General features: G+C 47.6%; 1 protein-coding gene across 2 annotated transcripts in view; it reads left to right on the top strand.

Moving 5' to 3' along the window:
* The window catches only part of vtcn1 (V-set domain containing T cell activation inhibitor 1), a 48939-nt gene extending 28662 nt beyond the window's left edge, over window positions 1-20277 (top strand). For both annotated transcript variants that reach the window (XM_038802012.1, XM_038802011.1), the window contains exons 4-5: window positions 16417-16704; window positions 20039-20277. In XM_038802012.1, coding sequence (XP_038657940.1) covers window positions 16417-16704; window positions 20039-20088 — 338 coding nt within the window. In that variant the 3' untranslated portion in view covers window positions 20089-20277. The remainder of the gene's footprint in view (window positions 1-16416; window positions 16705-20038) is intronic.
* Window positions 20278-20712: the final 435 nt, after the last annotated feature.

Genomic DNA, 20712 nt, shown 5'->3' with positions numbered 1-20712 from the left:
CCTTTGGGGAGGCCCAACGCCAGAATAGTTGGCGCTACTCTGGTACGCCGGGACCCCCCCGCCCCGCCGGTAGGGGAGAATACTGCCCCTGATCGCCAGATTGTAAAATGACCACCTCCTGTGTAGGTAGCCATGCTGTGTTCCTATTTGCAGGTTAGCTTGTAAACTAAACCAGTTGGGTCTTGGATGTTCAATATGAGGTTCAAGTCCAATACCCCACATTCTAGATTTTCAACTGTTGGTCGACCTTCTTTCGCAGGAAATCCAACAATTGGAAGGTGAAAATTAATTTGTCGAACTCCACTTTATTGAGCTAGAGAATAGAAAGCAGGGAGTATATAGTTCAGTTGTTGAGCACTTGTCATTTTAAACTGATACCTGTCTGCTGGTATTAATTGGTGAAGTTCATCCTATTCCTCTGCCAAACTGTATTGAATCATCCCATACTTCATGGAGAGGAAGGTGGAGTGGTGACCAACCTGTCGAGGCACTTAGCCATCTTTCGGTCAATTTTCTTTTCCACACTGTGGCCTGGGGGCTGATAAGTGCTCAAGTCCTGATACAGTTCATCTTAGGGTCTTAAAAGAAGTGGCTAGTGAGATAGAATCATAGAATCTGCCGTGCAGAAAGAGGCCATTTGGCTCATCGAGTCTGCACCGGCCCTTGGAAAGAGCACCCTACTTAAGCCCACACCTCCCCGTAACCCATTAACCACACCTAACCTTTTTGACACTAAGGGCAATGTAGCATGGCCAATCCACCTATCGTGCAAATCTTTGGACTGTGGGAGGAAACCGAGCAGCCCGGAGGAAACCTACACAGACACGGGGAGAACATGCAAACTGCGCACAGACAGTGACCCAAGCCGGAATCGAACCTGGGACCCTGGAGCTGCGATGCAACAGTGCTAACCACTGTGCTACCATGCCACCAACAATAGATAGTTGATGTGGGTTTAAATTTCAGATCCTCCCTAGATGAGGGAACGGTTCCATTAGATTAGAACATAGTAAATTCTGATATTCAAAAAGAATGGAGACAGAAAGCAGGAAACTACAGGCTAGTTAGCTTAACATCTGTTCCAGGAAAAATATTATGAGCTCTTATTAAAGAAGTTATAAAAGGACACTTGGAAAAGTTCAAGGTAATCAAGCAGAGTTAACAGGGTTTTGTGGAAGTGAAATCATGCTTAACCAACTTAGGATGGTTGACCGAGGATGAACTGGAGTTCTTTGATGAAGTAGCATGTGCTGTGGATGAAGGGGAACTGGTGGACAGACAGCAGTTAGATTTTGAGAAGACATTTGATAAAGTGGCACATCAAAGGTTATTGCAGAAAATAAACGTTCATGGTATAGAGATAACATATTGGTATGGGTAGAAGATTGAGTGACTAATAGGAAGCAGGGAGTAGGCATGCTCCCTACAGGAGTCTTTGCTGGACCTCAGCTCGGTACAAGATGTAAAGTTGCGATAGTCCTAGGTGATTCATAGTCTGCTTTCCCCTTGAGGGCGAGAGCTGACGGGTGGTGATTTAACCTGAGAATCACCACATCTCAGGTGAGAGGCAAGATTGATAATTCATGAATAACCTCAGCCGTTACGGGAATTGAACCTGCGCTGTTGGCCTCGCTGCATCATGAACCAACTGTCCAGCCAACTGAGCTAAACCAGTTCTGGATGTTTTGGTGCATGAATCACAAAAAATTAGTATGCAGGCACAGCAAGTAATTGGACTGTAATTGGTCCCAGGTTCGATTCCAGCTTGGGTCACTGTCTGTGCGGAGTCTGCACATCCTCCCCGTGTGTGCGTGGGTTTCCTCCGGGTGCTCCGGTTCCGTCCCACAGTCCAAAGATGTGCAGGTTGGGTGGATTGCCATGATAAATTGCCCTTAGTGTCCAAAAAGTGTTGGGTGGGGTTATGGAGATAGGGTGGAGGTGTTGACCTTGGGTAGGGTGCTCTATCCAAGAGCAGGTGCAGACTTGAAGGGCCGAATGGCCTTCTGCACTGTAAATTCTATGAATTAGGAAAGGGAATAGAATATTTCACCTTTCCAACTGCCCAAGCAGCTTTTACACCTGCGGGATTCCCCATTGTCATTTACCTGGCACCCACCAATATTGTAATGGGACTCCTGCCATGAAATGTTGGGAACCCAATACCATACATTTAAATATCATTAGCGATCTTCCCTGCTGTATTATTCCGCCACATAAGGAATTCTCCCCCTGCCAACAGAATGTTGGCGGGGTTTTTACAGCAGGTCTGGACAAATAGGGACCTGGCGAATGGTCCCTGCCGGAGCCGCACAGGTAAGTATAACCCCCAGGGGGAGCTTGCTGGGGTAATACCATGGCACTGCTGGGGGCTTCTATTGGGAAGGATCGGGGTGGCAGGTTTCCTGCGGAAGGTGGGGGGTTGGATCGGGGGGGGGGGGGGGTTATGTGTCTGTGGGTGAGGGATCCCGTTGACTGTGGTGTCTGGAGAAGGGAGGCCCTTAGTCTGTGGGGGGATCTATATGTGTTTCTTTTATTGTTTTCAAAAGGTCCCCTGATCTCTCAGGGATTGTGTTCCTGGCAATGAGTCCACCCCGCCAGCGTGACATTGTGGGACCTGACGCCAGGAATGTTTTGACAATGTCTCAGTATAGACTAGATAGGGAGAGTGGAAAATCAGAGATTGTGGACATGTTGTTGCTGATGATATAGAAAGAACGAAGGATGAAGTCTAGCATCAAGAATTCATGGTGCTAGGCAGCAGATTAAAAAGCGGACTTCAAAGGTGTACTCTTTGGATTACACCTGATGCCATGTACCAGCAAGTACAGAAAGGCAGATGAATGTGTGGCTCATGAATTGGTGTAGGAGTAGGAGAGAGGGTTTTCAATTCCTGGATCGCTGTGACCGTTTCTGTACAAACGGGATGAAGTGCATCTGAATCGGAATGGGACCAACATCCTTGAGGTTGGATTTGCTAGTGTTGTTGGGTGGAATTTAAATTGGTCCTGCAGTGGAAAGGGACAGAGCGTGTTAGTACAATAGGCAAACCACATACTATAGTAGAGGAACATAGAGGGAGTTCAACCATGTTGAGTTCCAAGAGAGTCGGGTGAGGCTGGATTGCCTCAACTTTAATTTACATAGAATTTACAGTGCAGAAGGAGGCCATTCGGCCCATCGAGTCTGCACCGGCTCTTGGAAAGAGCACCCTACCCAAGGTCAACACCTCCACCCTATCCCCATAACCCAGTAAACCCCACCCAACACTAAGGGCAATTTTGGACACTAAGGGCCAATTAGCATGGCCAATCCACCTAACTTGCACATCTTTGGACTGTGGGAGGAAACCGGAGCACCCGGTGGAAACCCACGCACACGGGGAGGATGTGCAGACTCCGCACAGACATTGACTCCAAGCCGGAATCGAACCTGGGACCCTGGAGCTGTGGAAGCGATTGTGCTATCCACAATGCTACCCTGTTGCCCGGAGCATTGGAGTAAGACGGATGAGTTTATGGGCATAGATACATAGAAGATAGGAGCAGAGGAGGCCTTTTGGCCCTTCGAGCCTGCTCCGCCATTCGTCACGAGCATGGCTGATCATCCAACTCAATAGCCTAATCCTGCTTTCTCCCTCTTGCCTTTGATCCCATTTTCCCCAAGTGCTATATCTAGCTGCCTCTTTTAATATATTCAATGTTTTTATAAAAAAAAACAATTTTAATGAGATATTCTTTGTGGCATTACAAATAACAACAGTATAAAACAGTGTACAAAGAACAATAAACACCGACTCGTCCTATTTAACCCCCTATTCTATGCTACACTAGCCCCCCCCCCGCGCTGATGATTAATTCTCTGCAAATAGTCGATGAATGTTCATCTCCGGGCGACCCTAATACTGACCCTCTCAAGGTGAACATAATCTTCTCCAGGCCGAGAAAGCTCGCCATGTTGGGTTAACCAGGGGCGGAATTCCTCCCATCGGGAGGACTGTGCCAACGCCGGAGTGAAAACCGGAGTGTTTCACTCCGGCGTCGGAGGCCGCTCCTCGTCCCCTATTCTCCCATCCCCAGGGGGCTAGGAGTGGCGCCGCGTCAATTACGCCCGCAGGGCCTTGGCGCCACGTCAAAGTGGCGCCGCGTAAATTACGCGGTCCGGCGGCGCGTACATGACGTCACCTGCGCATGTGCAGGTTGGCCGGCGCCAAACCCGCGCATGCGCGGTTGCCGTCCTCCGCCCGCGGGCATCCTGCAAGACGTAGAGGATTTGATCTTGCGGGGCGGTGGAGGAAAAGAGTGCGTCCTTTAGAGACGCCGGCCCGCCGATCGGTGGGCACCGATCGCGGGCCAGACCCCTACTGAGCGCCCCTCTGGTGCTCGATCCCCCCCCCACCCCACACACAGGCCGCACACTCAGCGTTCGCGCGCTTTTCATACCGCCAGCGACCAGGTGTGGTTGGCACCGCCGTGAAACCGTCGGATTGGGCAGGCCGCTCGGCTCATCCGGGCCGGAGAATCGGCGCTCGACCGTTAGAAATGGCGAGCAGGTTCAGGTGGGGATGGTCTGGGAAGCCCTGAAGGCAGTAATTCGTGGGGAGCTGATATCCATCCGGGCACACAGGGAGAGGAGCGAGAGGGAAAGACTGGTGGGGAAGATGCTGGAGGTGGACAGGAGGTATGCAGAGGCACCAGAGGAGGGACTGTTGGGGGAGAGGCGCAGCCTGCAGGCTAAATTTGATTTGCTGACCACTAGAAAGGCTGAGGCACAGTGGAGGAAGGCACAAGGGGCAGTGTACGAACATGGTGAAAAGGCGAGTAGGATGCTGGCTCATCAGCTCCGTAAGCGGGATGCGGCTAAGGAGATTGCTGGAGTGAGAGACAAGAGTGGGAATGTGGTGCGGAAGGGGGTAGAGGTGAATGAGTTCTTCAAGGACTTTTACGGGGAACTGTACCAGTCGGAGCCAACGGGGGAGAGGAGGGGAATGGAGAGGTTCCTTGACAGGCTTTCTTTCCCGAAGGTGCAGGAGGAGAAGGTGGAGGGGCTGGGTGCGCCGATTGAGCTGGAGGAGCTAGTTAAGGGGATCGGGCAGATGCAGTCAGGGAAGGCACCGGGGCCGGATGGGTTCCCGGTGGAATTTTATAAAAAGTTCGTGGACCTAGTGGGCCCCTTGCTGGTGCGGACACTCAACGAAGCGTGGGAAGGGGGGACTTTGCCCCCGACGATGTCACGGGCGCTGATCTCGTTAATTTTAAAGAAGGACAAGGACCCCCAGCAGTGTGGGTCATACAGGCCCATATCTCTCCTCAACGTGGATGCTAAGGTGCTGGCAAAAATCCTGGCCACCAGGATAGAGGACTGTGTGCCAGGGGTTGTGCATGAGGACCAGACAGGTTTTGTGAAGGGAAGGCAGCTGAACACGAATGTGCGGAGATTGCTGAATGTCATTATGATGCCGGCGATTGAGGGGGAGGCAGAGATAGTGGTGGCGCTGGATGCGGAGAAGGCCTTCGATAGAGTGGAGTGGGGGTACCTATGGGAGGTGTTGGGGAGGTTTGGATTTGGTGAAGGGTTCATTAGATGGGTAAGGCTGCTATATGAGGCTCCGATGGCGTGCGTGGCCACGAATAGGAGAAGGTCGGAGTACTTCCGGCTTTACCGAGGGACCAGGCAGGGTTGCCCCTTGTCCCCCTTGTTGTTTGCACTGGCAATCGAGCCGCTGGCGATGGCATTGAGAGATTCAGAGAGGTGGAGAGGCTTGGTGCGAGGTGGAGAGGAACATAGGGTGTCGTTGTATGCCGACGACCTGTTACTGTATGTGGCGGACCCGGTGGGAGGGATGCCGGGAGTGATGGAGTTACTAGCCGAGTTTGGGACCTTCTCAGGTTATAAATTAAACTTAGGCAAGAGCGAGGTGTTTGTGGTGCACCCTGGAGACCAGGAGGAAGGAATTGGTAGGCTCCCGCTTAGGCGGTAGGGGAGAGCTTTATGGTACCTGGGGGTGCAAGTGGCCAGGGACTGGGGACTCTCCACAAGCATAACTTTGCCAGACTGGTAGATCAGATGGAGGAGGAGTTCAGGAGGTGGGACATGCTGCCATTGTCGTTGGCGGGGAGGGTGCAGTCCGTCAAAATGACAGTGCTTCCGAGGTTCTTGTTCCTTTTTCAGTGCCTGCCCATATTTATCCCCAGGGCCTTCTTTAGGAGAGTGACCGGCAGTATTCTGAGCTTTGTGGTGGGCACATGGGACTCCGAGAGTGAGGAGGGTATTCCTGGAGCGAGGAAGGGATAGAGGCGGGCTGGCGCTGCCCAACCTTCTGGGGTACTATTGGGCAGCCAATGTGTCAATGGTGCGTAAATGGGTGATGGAGGGGGGAGGGGTGGCGTGGAAAAGAATGGAGATGGCGTCATGTAGAGGTACAAGCCTGGGTGCCATGGTAACGGCACCATTGCCGCTCTCCCCCAAGAGGGTTACCACGAGCCCGGTGGTGGCGGCGACCCTAAGAATCTGGGGACAGTGGAGACGGCATCGGGGGGAAACAGGGGGCTCGATGGAGGCTCCACTGGGTGGCAACCATCGGTTCATCCCGGGGAACACGGATGGGGGATTCAGGGGATGGCAAAGGGCGGGCATCAGCAAATTGAGGGACCTGTTTATTGGCGGGAGGTTTGCGGGCCTGGGGGAACTGGAAGATAAATTTGGCCTTCCCCAGGGGAACATGTTCAGATACCTGCAGGTAAAGGCGTTTGCTAGGCGACAGGTAGAGGGATTCCCTTTGCTGCCCTCGCAGGGGACGATGGACAGAGTGCTTTCGGGGGTGTGGGGTAGGAGAGGGGAAGGGTGTCTGACATCTATAAGGTAATACAGGAGGTGGAGGAGTCGTCAGTGGAGGAGCTGAAGGCTAAATGGGAGGAGGAACTCGGGGAGCAGATAGAGGACGGGACTTGGGCGGAGGCCTTGGAGAGAGTCAACTCCTCCTCATGTACGAGGCTTAGGTCTCATCCAATTTAAGGTGCTGCACCGGGCCCATATGTCCGGGACCTAGGATGAGTAGGTTCTTCGGGGGTGAGGACAGGTGCACCAGATGTTCGGGGAGTCCTGCGAACCACGCCCATATGTTCTGGGCATGCCCAGCACTGGAAGAATTCTGGAAGGGGGTGGCGGGGACGGTGTCGAGGGTGGTTGGATCCAGGGTCAAACCAGGGTGGCGACTCGCGATTTTTGGGGGTTGGGGTGGAGCCGGGAGTGCAGGAGGCGAAAGAGGCCGGTGTCCTGGCCTTTGCGTCCCTAGTAGCCCGTCGAAGGATTCTGTTACAATGGAAGGATGCAAGGCCCCCAAGCGTGGAGACCTGGATCAGTGACATGGCGGTATTTATAAAATTGGAAAAGGTCAAATTTGCCCTGATAGGATCAATACAAGGGTTCTATAAACGATGGCAGCCTTTTCTGGACTTCCTGGCTCAGAGATAGGTAACTGGGTCAATAGCAGCAGCAACCCGGGGGGTGCATTATTGTAGTGTTTATTCTGTACTTTATAGTGTGTTAATTTGCGTTGTTGTTAAAATGCTGGGTTGTTCATGGGGATGGGGCGAATGTATATGATTGTTTAATATTATTGTTATTTTCGGTATTTTACTAAGGTGCGTTATTGTTGTATAAATTCAAAATTTCTCAATAAAAATTATTTAAAAAAAAAAAGAAATGGCGAGCAGCGATTCTCTGAACGGCCTGTCGTGAAACGCAGCACGCCATTTTGGGGGGTGTCGTGGGAGAATCGCGTGCGGTGCCAGGGCGGCGTGGAGGGAATCGCCCGGCACTCCCACAATTCTCCCACCCGGCGTGGGGGTCGGGGAATTGCACCCCTGGCCTCCGACCTTGGGGGCTTTGAGTCCTTCCAAGCTAATAATCCGTCTCCGGACTACAAGGGAGGCAAAGGCTGGAACATCTGCCTCTTTCTCCTCCTGGACTCCCGATCTTCCGACACCCCCAAAAATTGCTACCCCTGAACTCATTGCACTGTTGTTTTGAATACAGTGGACATAAAGCCTGCAAACCCCAGCCAATATCCCTGAAGTTTTGGACACGCCCAGAACATATGGACATGGTTCGCTGGTCTTCCTGCACATTTTACACATCTGTCCTCCACCCCAAAGAATCTACTCATCCGGGCCACTGTCCACGTGGGCCCGGTGGACCGCCTTGCGCACGTAGTGGTCGCATTGACTCTGCTCAACGCGTCCGCCCATAAGCCGTCCTCCATCTCTTCCCACAAGCTCTCCTCCTAATATAATATATTCAATGTTTGAGCATCAACTACTTCCTGTGGTAATGAATTTCCACAGGCTCACTACTCTTTGGGTGAAGAAATGTCTCCTCATCTCTGGTTTACCCTGAATCCTCAGACTGTGACACCTGGTTCTGATACCCCATCATTGGGAAAATCTTCCCTGCATCTATTATGTCTAGCCCTGTTAGAAGTTTATAAGTCTCTATGAAATCCCCCCTCATTCTTCTGAACTCCAGTGAGAACAATCCGCAGTCAATCTCTCCTCATGTGACAGTCCCTGGAATCAGTCAAGAAAACCTTCGCTGCACTCCTTGAGAGCAAGAACGTCCTCCCTCAGAGAAGAGACCAAAACTGCACACAATATTTTAGGTGTGGCCTCACCAAGGCCCTGATAATTGCAGCAACACATCCCTGCTTCTGTACTCAAACATGGATTGATATGTGGAATTGTAATATTGTTGCCATCACTGAGATGGTTGAGGGAGGTCAGGACTGGCAACTCAACATTCCGGGGTATAGGATCTTCATATGAAATGGGTGTCATGGATTTGCCTGGTAACAGCAGTAACACAAATTTAACAAGACAAATAAGATACCATCGGCCCAGCAGTAGGTAGAAATCTGCCTAAAGACCAGGGTAGCCAGTATTCAAAATGACGGATGTTGATGTGTCTTTCCCAGTAACGAGATTAGCAGGCATTTAGATAGAATCAGGTGTGAATCACATATTAGTAGAAACAGTTGACCTAGATGATTGGGGGATCAATGTGAGATACACATGCTAATTTCCAGTGTTAAGGAATTTGATAGAGGTTGACAGCCAAATCCACAGAATGCAGGATCAAAGTAGAGAAATGGTATAATTGCCAGCACTCTCAGAATCAGGGAGGCCAGTTTTATATCGAACATCCTCTTAAGTCTTAGAGCCAAGGCAATGCAGAAAACCTTTGTAAAAGCAGTTACATATCTTCGCTGGATCAGGACACAACGTTTCCCAGACTTGATTATCTCTCTGTATTGTGTGGTAACTATAAGTTGGTTTTGACTTATAGATCTATTTAATTTGGATGTTGTTTGCGGAATGGGAAGTCTTAAGGAATTCAAGAATTGTAGATATATTTGGAAGGGCTACATTTGACATAAACTCTGTTTTAATAATACAAAAACGTAATTATCTTTGCGTAGCATAGTCCTGTTCATGTCTATATGTCTTCTTTAATTTAATAAATAGTATTTAATAATTGTTACATGATGGCTGGGCTGCTTATTCTCACTGAGGCTTCACTTGACTCCCCACGCCATTCCAAAAGCAAAACTATACACCCCAACGAACTGGTGTCCCAAGTTGGGATACCCTCGGTAGATAATATCAGCGTGGTTCGTGACACAGGGGAAGGTGTAAAAGAGGAGATAGTGCTGCATTATTAATTAACAAGCCAATTACTCCAGTAAGAAGGGATAATATCTTGGAAGGGTTTTCAAATGAACCTTTGTGGGCAAAGCTTAGGAATAACAAAGGGGGTAGTCCCATTTCTGGGAGTGTACTATAGATTCCCAAACAGTCAGCGAGCAATAGAGGAGCAGATATGTAGACAATTCACAGAGGTGTGTAAAAATGATATTAATAGGATAATAATATAGGGGATTTCCACTTCCCCAACATTAATTGGGACGGGACGGCATGGTAGCACAGTGGTCAGCACTGTTGCTTCACAGCGCCAGGGTTCCTAGGTATGATTCCCGGCTTGAGTCACTGTCTGTGCGGAGTCTGCACATTCCCCTGTGTCTGCGTGGGTTTCTTCCGGGTGCTCCGGTTTCGTCCCACAAGCCCCGAAAGATGTGCTTGTTAGGTGAATTGGACATGCTGAATTCTCTCTGTGTACCCGAACAGACGCCGGAATTGTGCGACGAGGGGCTTTTCACAATAACTTCATTGCAGTGTTAATGTAAGCCTACTTGTGACAATAAAGATTATTATTATTTATAGTCATAGTGTAAAAGGGTTTAGAGATGGCGGATTTCTTGAAATGTATTCAGGAGAGCTTTTTATGTCAACATGTAGAAGGGAAGGCGTAGTACTGGATTTAATTCTGGTGAATGGAGAGGTGGCAGAGGGGCAACATTTCAGTAATAGCGACTACAGTACGATTTAAGTTTATTACTGAAAAGGAGACCGATGGTCCTGTAAAAATACTTCGGATTGGGGGAATGGAGATGTTACTAAATAAGGCAGAATCTTCCCAAGATAGACAGGGAATAGTATCTCGTGGGAAGATCTACAGCAGAGTAGTGGGGTGGGGGGGAGGGGGGTGGCGTTCAAAAGGAAATGGGGAGATTACCACCCCAACATATTCCCTATTGGGTGAAATGTGGGAACAACAAGCCTGAGAATACTGGACATTGTGGAATATTCAGGACTGGATCTGAATGAAAAGAGAGGTTTTTAGCAGGTTCAAAGGAAGCAAATTAATGGAGGTATTAGTGGAATACAGAATGTGCAAGGGGGGAGCTTAAGGAAAGCAATGATGTGAACAAAAGGAGGCATGAATAAGCACTGCTGGTAGGATTAGGGAGAATCCCAAAATATTCTAGAAGTATATTAAGGGAAGAGGTTAACCAGGAAAGAGCAGCCTTCTTCGAGGCTATGTCCAAAGTGGTGGGGGTGAGGGTGGAGCCATGCCCGATAGTGGCGGTCTTCGGAGTTTCAGACCAGCCAGATCTATTCCTGGGGAGGAGGGCTGGACGCCCTTGGCCTTGCCTCCCTGATTGCCCGCCGTAGAATCCTGTTTGGCTGGCGGTCAGCAGCAAACACAGAGCTGCAGACTGGTGTCCGACCTCTCGGAATCTCTCCAAATGGAGAAAATCAAATTCGCCATCCGAGGGTTCGGACGAACGGCTCCACAGATACGTGGGAGACATTCATGCAACTGTTCCGGGACCTGTTTGTGGCCAACGTACATGAGGAAGAATAGTCGGGTGGCCAAGAACAGGGGAAAATGGACGGGAATCGGGGGGAAGGTAGCCGGGGGGAGGGGGGGGGGGGGGGGGGGGGGAGATACTGGGCTCGGTATGGGGGTTTGATGACAAGCCAAGGCCCAAAACCAAACCTATAATAAATGCCTATAAACATGTGCCTCGGCCATATTGGGGAATGTAAAATATGTATTGCTGGCTAAAGGGGGCGGCCACAATTATTGTTATGAAGATGCTTACCTGTAAATATTCATGTTAAATTTTTGTGTTTTCCTTTTTTTCCTTTTTGTTCTCTCTCTCTAATAACTTGTAATTGTCATATATAAAATATGAAACTCAATAAAAAAACATTTATAAAAAAAAAACCAGGAAAAGAGTAGGGTACATTAGGGACCAAGGGGCAATCTGTGCGTGGAACCAGAGGACATTGGTAGGGTGGTTAAAGGAAGTACTTCACACCTGTCTTCACTTGGGAGAAGGAGGGTTGTAGGTACAGACTTCGGGGAGAGGGTCTGTGATGTTCTTGATCATTGATGTAGGGAGTGAGGATGTTTTGGCGGGCCTAAAAGTGGACAAATCCCTAGGTGCGAATTAGTTGTATCCAAGGCTGCTATGGGGGACGAGGGAGGAAATTACAGGTGCTCTGACCCAAATTCTTAGTTCCTCTCTGGCCATACGGGAGGTACCAGAGGACTGAAGGGCAGCTAATGTGGTTCCACTTTTCAAGAAGAGTGGTAGCGATAAACCAGGTGATTACAGACCAGTGAGTTTCATATCAGTGGTAGGGAAACTAGAGAACATTCTGATTGAGAAATTGAATCTCCACTTGGAGAGGCAAGGTGTGATCAGGAATAGTCAGCATGCCTTTGATAGAGGGAGGTCATACCTAACAAATTTGATTGAATTTTTTGAGGAGATGATTGGCTGTGTGGATGAGGGTAGTGCAGTTGATGTCGTTTATATGGATGTCAGCATAGCCTTTGACAAGGTTCCACATCGCAGACCGATAAAAAAAGATTAAGGACATGGGATCCAGGGTAACTTGGCAGTTGGATCTAAAACCTGCTTCGTAGGAAGAGACACAGGGTGGTGGTAGAAGAAGCTGTTTGTGACTGGAGCCTGGTGTTCAGTGGTGCTCCACAGGGATCAGTGCGAGGACCCTTATTGTTCGTGATACATATAAACCATATACGTAGAAACATACTTAGAAAATAGAAGCAGGAGGATCATTGATACTTCGAGCCTGCTCCACCATTCATTATGATTAGGGTGATCATAAAGTTCAATACCCTGATTCCCGCCTTCCTCCCATATATCTTAATCCCTTTAATCCCAAGAGTTACATCTAATTCCTTCTTGAAATTACAACATTTTGGCCTCAACTACTTTCTGTGTCGTGAATTCCACAGATTCATCACTCTCTGGGTGAAGAAAATTTCTCCTCACCTCAATGCTGAAACGTTTTACCCCTTATCCTCAAACTATGCCCCCTAGTTCTGGACTCTCGCACTATTGAGAAAATTCTGTCTGAATCTACCGTGGCTAATCAAGTTTCTATGAGATCCCTCTCACTCTTCTAAACTCCAAGTAATATAATCCTAACCAATTTAGTCTCTCCTCATATGACAGTCCCGCCATTCCAGGAATCAGCCTGGTTAACCTTTGCTGCGTTCCCCCCTTGGCAAGAACATCCTTCCTCAGACAGACACCAAAACTGCACACAATACTCCAGGTGTGGCCTCACCAATGCCCTATACAATTGCAGTAAAGCATATTTATTCCTATACTCAAATCCTTTCGCTATGAAGGACAACATACCATTTGACGCCTTTATTGCCTGTTGTGCGTGCACGCTTGCAGCGACTGGTGCATGAGGTCACCAAGTTCTCGCTGAGTATCCACTTCTGTCAATTTACACCATTGAAATAATAATCTGCCTTCCTATTTGTGCTTATCCAAATCCTGCTGAAGCATCTCTTAATCCTCACAGCTTGCCCTCCCACCCAACTTTGTCTCATCTGCAAATTTGGACATAATACATTTAATTTCCTTGTCCAAATCATTCATATATAATGTGAACAGTTGGGGTCCTAGCACAGATCCAATGGTATCCCATGAGTCACTGCCTACCAAGCGAAAAAAGACTAATTTATTCCAACTTTTTGCTTCCTGTGAGCTAACTAGCTTTCTATCCATCTCAGGACACTACCACATCCCATGTGCTTTAACTTTACGGAGTATTCTGCTATGTGAGGCCTTATCGAAATCCTTCTGAAGTGTAAATAAACCACATCCATCGGTTCTCCCTGGTCAACTCTACTAGTTACATTTATGAGTCATGGCATATATTTTTAAAGCATGGAGGTTATATTGGAGCTTTGGATAGGCACGGCTGGAGTACTGTGTTCAGTTCTGTTCGACTCTTTATAGGAAGGATGTGATTATGGAGGATGCAGAGGAGTTAACCAGCATGTTGCCTGGGATGGGCTATTTGAGCTCTGAAGAGAGGCGAGTTAGACTCCACTTGTTTTCTTTAGAGCAGAGAAGGCTGAGAGAGGACCTGATTGAGGTGCATAAGATTATGAGCTGTATTGACAGATTGTCAGGACGCAGGTGTTCCCCTGATTTGAAGGGTCAATAAGAAGGTCAATAATTTTAATGTGAGGGCAGGAGGTTTAGAAAGGATTTGAGAAAAATAGATTTTCACCCAGAGGGTGGTGGGAGCCAGGAGTGCACTGCCTGTGAGGGTAGTAGAAATGGGAAAACTCACAACCTTTTAAAAGTACGTGAAGTAGCACTTAAATGTGATAACATTCAAGGCCAGGGTCAAGTGCTGGAAAATGGGATCAGTGTAGATTTAGTGTAGTTTTGTCAGTGCAGTCTCGATGGGCCGATGGGTCTCTTCTGTACTCTGTGGGCGGGATTCTCAGACCCCCCCACCGGATCGGTGAATCACTGGGGAGAGAGGGGGGGGGGGGGCAGCGTGAATCCCGCCCCCGCCGCCGCCTGTCGAATTCTCCGCCGCCAGAGATTTGGCGGGGGCGGGAATCTCGCCGGTCAGCGGGCTCCCCACTGGCGATTCTCCGGCCTGCGATGGGCTGAAGTCCCACCCGTTCTATGCAGGTCCCGCGTAGATTGGAGCAAGTCCCTTACCGGCGGGACCTCGCAGCAGGGATGGGCTCCGGGGTCCTTGGGGTGGGGGGCGCGGGGCGATCTGGCCCCGGGGGGTGCCCCCACGGTGGCCTGGCCCGCGATCGGGGCCCACCGATCTGTGGGCGGGCCTGTGCCGTGGGGGCAGTCTATTCATACGCGCCGCCGTGTAAGCCTCCACGATGGCCGACGCGGAGGTGAACCACTCCCCGCGCATGCGCGGGAGCGCCAGCAGCTGCTGACGTCATCCCTGCGCATGTGCGGACCCGCGCCGGCCGGCGGAGTCCTTTCGGCCCCAGCTGGCGCGGCGCCAAAGGTCTTCCACGCCTGCCGGCGGGTCGCAAACCACTCCGGCGCCGGCCTAGCCCCTGAATCCTCCGCACCTTTGGGGTGGCCCAACGCCGGAGTGGTTCCTGTCACTCCATTGCACCGTTTCTGCCCCCCCCCCCCCCGCCGATTCTCGGAGAATCCCGCCCCATGACTCTGACCCAATAAGTCGCAGTCCATTCCAATTCTAATTTTTACAAATCGCTTAAAATTGGGGGTAGGGAACAGCATTATCAAGTTTAAATATCGCTTGAAATTTGTCAGTAGATCAGGTATCAGGATGCATGAGAAAGGTTGGTAAAATAGGCAGAAACATGGCAGATAAACTTCACTGTGATAAAGTGGTGCAAGTTGTGGGGGACCAATGTAGAAAAACCACATACTATAAATGACATGAATTTGAAAAGTGCAGATGAGCAGAGAGAACTTAGTGACCATAAAAACAAGTCATTAAAGGTAGCACAGTAAGTCGATAAGGTGGTTACAAAAAGCATACAGTTTCTTGGGTTTTAAATAGAGGAATATAATATAAAAGCAGGCAGATGATGTTGGAAAATTATCAATTGCTGATAAGGTCTCACTGGAATATTGTGGTCAATTCTGGACTTAGCACTTAATGAACGATGTAAACACCTTACAAGGGATAGAGAGTACAGTGGAGGTTTATCAGATATTACCAGGGATGAGGGATTTTAATTATAGGAGAGATTGGAAAAGTTTGCGCTATTCTTTTTGGAACAGGGAAGGTAAAGAGCTGACTTAATCGAGGTTTTCACGATGATCAGTGGTTTTGATAGGGTAGTCAGAGAAACTGGCCCCTTCAGAGAGGGTGTCAATAACATAGAACATACAGTGCAGAAGGAGGCCATTCAGCCCAACGAGTCTGCACCGACCCACTTAAGCCCTCACTTCCACCCTATCCCCTTAACCCAATAACCCCTCAACCTTTTTTGGACACTAAGGACAATTTAGCATGTCCAATCCACCTAACCTGCACGTCTTTGGACTGTGGGAGGTAAGTGGAGCACCCAGAGGAAACCCACGCAGACACGGGGAGAACGTGCAGACTCCGCACAGACAGTGACCCACTGGGGAATCAAACCTGGGATCCTGGCGCTGTGAAACCACAGTGCTAGCCACTTGTGCTACCGTGCTGCCCACAAACCTGAAATCATAGATTTAAAATCATTGGCAATGTATGTGAAGGTGAGCTGTTGATTTTATTTTCACTCGGTTACTGCGATCTAGAATACTGGTGGTTGTTGATTCCATAAGTCATGTTCAAAGGGAGTTGGACAGGTTATTGAGGATGGTGAACCTACAGGATTATATGGGACTGAGCATGATGATTCTTCCAAACATCCCCCACAAGGGTAATTAGCTGAGCGGCCTCCTTCTGTTCTGTAATTTTCTATGATACTTTATTTAACCCTGGGCCCCTAAGAATTCCATCATAAAACATTCAACTCATTCCTTATAGCTCCATATTTTTTTAGGTTTTTTGCAATTGGTCTTTTGTATTTCTGGCCACAGAATACAGAATCTCTTAAATACATGTTCATCATAGTTGTGAAAATTGTAATGTTCTGTAATGGGTCACAGGAACGTTCATATCGATGTACTTCTTTATTTAATGGGATGTTGAAGGTCAATAACCATAATTCATATTTTTTTCTTAGCAATAAATGCTGAAGATATGCATATCTTATGGAAACAGGATGGAAGTGGCCGTGATTTTCTATCTTGCCAAACTTCAGGCTGGTACCCAAAACCCACAGTTAGCTGGAATGATAAAAATGGTAATGATTTGAATGGCGTTTCTGAAACAACCATGACCAGAGATGAGAATGGATTTTTCCATGTTCAGTATGACCTGAAACAACAGCATGACTCGAGCAATCAGTACATCTGCTCCGTGAAGCATAAGTGGATGGCAGCACCTGAGCGTACTCGAGCAGCATTTACAGGTGAGTTTATTTGTGAGATTTCTGCTCACGTTAAAGATAGGGTGGCACAGTGGTTAGCACTGCTGCCTCATAGTGCCTGGGAACTGAGTTCAATTCTGGCCTTGAGTCACTGTGTGGAGTTTGCACATTCTCCCTGTGTGTGCGTGGGTTTCCTCCAGGTGCTGCAGTTTCCTCCCACAGTCTAAGGATGTGCAGGTTAGGTGAATTGGCCATCCAAAATTGCCCCTTAGTGTCCAGGAATATGTGGGTTAAATGTGGTTATGGGGATGCAGGGATCGGGTGGGAGCCTGATTAGGGTGCTCTTTCAGAGGGCCGGTGCAGAGTCAATGGGCCAAATTGCCTCCTTCTGCACTGTAAATTCTATGAAAAGAAACACCGATACTTTTAGAGATAAATTGGGTAAAATTGTTACCACATATTAGGAATTAATTGCTATGTTAGAATTCTTGGCATCAAATATTGGATTACGCTTGTGTTTAAATATCAATAAAAGTAAAAAATAATGTTATTAATTTAAATGCATTAAGCAGATGTATTAGTCTGGGAATGATGCATTGAGGAATTTCACCTACATTCTAATTTTGTAAAGCTATTAGTCGCTAAATGTGAAGAATCTTTTCTTTGAATGTGACCTTTCTTAATCTGCCAGTTTCCTCGGGTTGGAAGCCTGAGTGAGAAACATACACAAAATCCAATCTAGATACATATTTGTTTCAGTGAGGAACACATAGAATTCCTACAGTGCAGAAGGAGGCTATTCGGCCCATCGACTCTCCACAGACTCTCTGAAAAAGCATCCACACCCTCACCCTATCCCTATATCCCCATAACCCACCTAACCTGTACATCTGTGGACACTAAGGGGCAATTTAGCAGGACAAATCCACCTAACCTGTACATTGTTGGACTGAGAGGAAACTGGAGCACCCATCCCCATCCCACTCAGATCGCCTAACCCACCCACCCAAGTCCAGACACAACGGGCTGGATTCTCTGTCCGTTCACGGCAGTGGGATTTTCCCGTCCCACTGCAACGAATGAGAGATTTAGCTGAGCGCCAAATTCTCCGTCATCACTAGTGACGGTAGTAGGGTAGTATCGCAGTGGAGAATCCTGGCCAACGTCCCAAATCATCCACTCTCCAGCATTCGAAACCTAACTCCACCAGGCCATACATAGGCAAACACACACATGGTTGGAATGAATGAGGATCCCACCCCCCAAAACATTCCAACTGCACCCCCCACAGCCACAGATTCTGGACATTTTAAACCAGATTCCCTAAAAACACACTGCAACAGATATATACACCAAAACGCAGGTCCCTAAAAGCACACTGCAACAAATATATGCACCCAAACCCAGGTCCCTAAAAACACACTGCAACAGATATATACACCCAAACCCAGGTCCCTAAAAACACACTGCAACAGATATATACACCCAAACCCAGGTCCCTAAAAACACACTGCAACAGATATATACACCCAAACCCAGGTCCCTAAAAACACACTGCAACAGATACATACACCCAAACCCAGGTTCCTAAAAACACACTGCAACAGATATATACACCCAAACCCAGGTCCCTAAAAACACACTGCAACAGATACACCCAAACCCAGGTCCCTAAAAACACACTGCAACAGATACATACACCCAAACCCAGGTTCCTAAAAACACACTGCAACAGATATATACACCCAAACCCAGGTCCCTAAAAACACACTGCAACAGATACATACACCCAAACCCAGGTTCCTAAAAACACACTGCAACAGATATATACACCCAAACCCAGGTCCCTAAAAACACACTGCAACAGATATATACACCTAAACCCAGGTCCCTAAAAACACACTGCAACAGATATAAAATCCAATATATGTATCAACCTCTCCTATTCAGCACAGCATACTTAGAACCTTGTGGGCAAATCAAAGTGTTTTCACTTTTAAAAATCTAATCTTCCATAAATATTACAATCTGTTCTGCTGAAGTATCTAACCGTTGGACTTTTATATTTGCCATAAGAAGCTTTGAAAGAGCACAGACCCTTTTCTTCTATTAACACATTCTTACCTTTATGTCACCATCAGCACCTTCTTTAGTCTTAAACACTACCATTAACACACCCTTTGCCCTGTGTCCATGACATCTTTGTCAATCTATCCTGAACTCCCGTCTATCCCAGACATTTTATTTTGCTCCACACTCTCCATCCCCTCTCCAAGTACGTAATCCATCACATTAGAAAGACTGAGGATGAGGGGTGACTTGATAGAGGCCTTCAGGATTATGAGGGGCATGGATAGAGTGGATGGGCAGGCACTCTCTCAGGATTGATAATCACCAGGGGGCATAGGTTTAAGATCCATGGGGCAAAGTTTAGAGGAGATGTGTGAGGTAGGTTTTTTACGCAGAGGGTGGTGAGCGCCTGGAACGCGTTGCCTGGGGAGGTTGTGGAAGCAGATACATTAACAGCATTCAAAAGGCATCTTGACAAATGCATGGATAGGATGGGTATAGAGGGATATGGCACAAGGACGTGCTGAGGGTTTTGGTTAAGGCTGGCATCATGACAGTACAGGCTTGGAGGGCTGAAGGGTCTGTTACTGCCCTGTATTGTTCTTTGTTCTTTTCTGCCCCTCTTCAGCTCTAAGAGTCATGCAGACTAGAAATGTTAAATCTATTTCCCTCCACAGGTGCTGCTAGTCATGCTGATCCTTTCCAGCATTTTCTCTTCTCAATTCAGATCTCCAGCATCTGCAGTTTTTTTTTCTTTTATTTAAAGATTGTTATTGGCGGGCAGCATGTTGGCACAGTGGTTAGCACTGCTGTCTCACACCGTCGAGGACTCGGGTTCGATCCCTGCCCCGGGTCACTGTTTGTGTGGAGTTTGCACATTCTCCCCATGTCTGTGTCACCCCCCACAACATAAAGATGTGCAAGATAGGTCAATTGGCCACGCTAAATTGCCCTTAATTGGAAAAAAAATTGGGTACTCTATATTTATAAAATATCATTAATATTGGTTGTCAAGGATTGATAGTCCTGTTTTAATATTCCTGTGAATAAAATCACATTTTGATGAAGCGTATTGTTCCAGTTAAAACTGCAGTGAAGGAAAAATGGACACTATTTGAACTGAAGATGAAATAGTCCATTGTTACATAGACACCAGTATTTTCAGTATTTGAAATCATTTAACGATATTTTGAACAGTTATCTTTGAAATTGTAAACCTCTCATGTGATTGGACTGGTTTACACATCTCTACCTCAGCACTAGCTGAAGAAATAATGCCACATCTTTCTATTTGCTTTATTTTCAGATGGGTCAACCTTGATTCGTCTGGATGATGGAAATCGTCTGGATTTATAAGCCAAAAGCTGTCTTACCACTGAAGCCCTAAAATAACTTCGCTGGATAATTTTTTTGAATGCTCACTTTGGATTGCAAAGTTTTTCCACACAATAACCTGCACATGCTGTATCCATTTAAAAATTGTAATGTTTCTTGTGATAGATCAATGATTAATTGAAGAATACATTTGTCTTTGGAGAAACTTCACTGAGTGACTGGGGGAGAAATTCAATCTTGTTTGTCTGTTTTGCACCTGAATTAGCATTGGAAAATCAGTAATTGGGGACGAGGAAGCTTATTCAATCCATTGATGTGTGGATGTCAGGCTGCTTAAATATGTAATTGGGGACCAGCTCCACATTCAGGTACAAATTCTCAGCGTTTACACCGTTCAGTTTTCCAGATCCTGAGTTGCAGTTTTTAGAGACCATTAACAGTAATGGCAATATCACCATCTCATCAGGAGACAAACTTTATTAAAAGTCATGAGATTTGGAAATATTGTTATTATTCAGTTGCTGGTTTTTCAAACTTAAGCCAATATAGATTGCCAGCTGGATTATGAACCTCACTAGTCGCTTGCCACAATGAAAAGCGATTAGTGAGGTTCATAATCCAGCTGTGTTTTTCCCAGTAACTATG

Source organism: Scyliorhinus canicula, chromosome 7, assembly GCF_902713615.1.
Source record: "Scyliorhinus canicula chromosome 7, sScyCan1.1, whole genome shotgun sequence".
Taxonomy (NCBI): Eukaryota; Metazoa; Chordata; class Chondrichthyes; order Carcharhiniformes; family Scyliorhinidae; genus Scyliorhinus; species Scyliorhinus canicula.
This window is presented reverse-complemented; position numbering and strand designations above follow the sequence as displayed.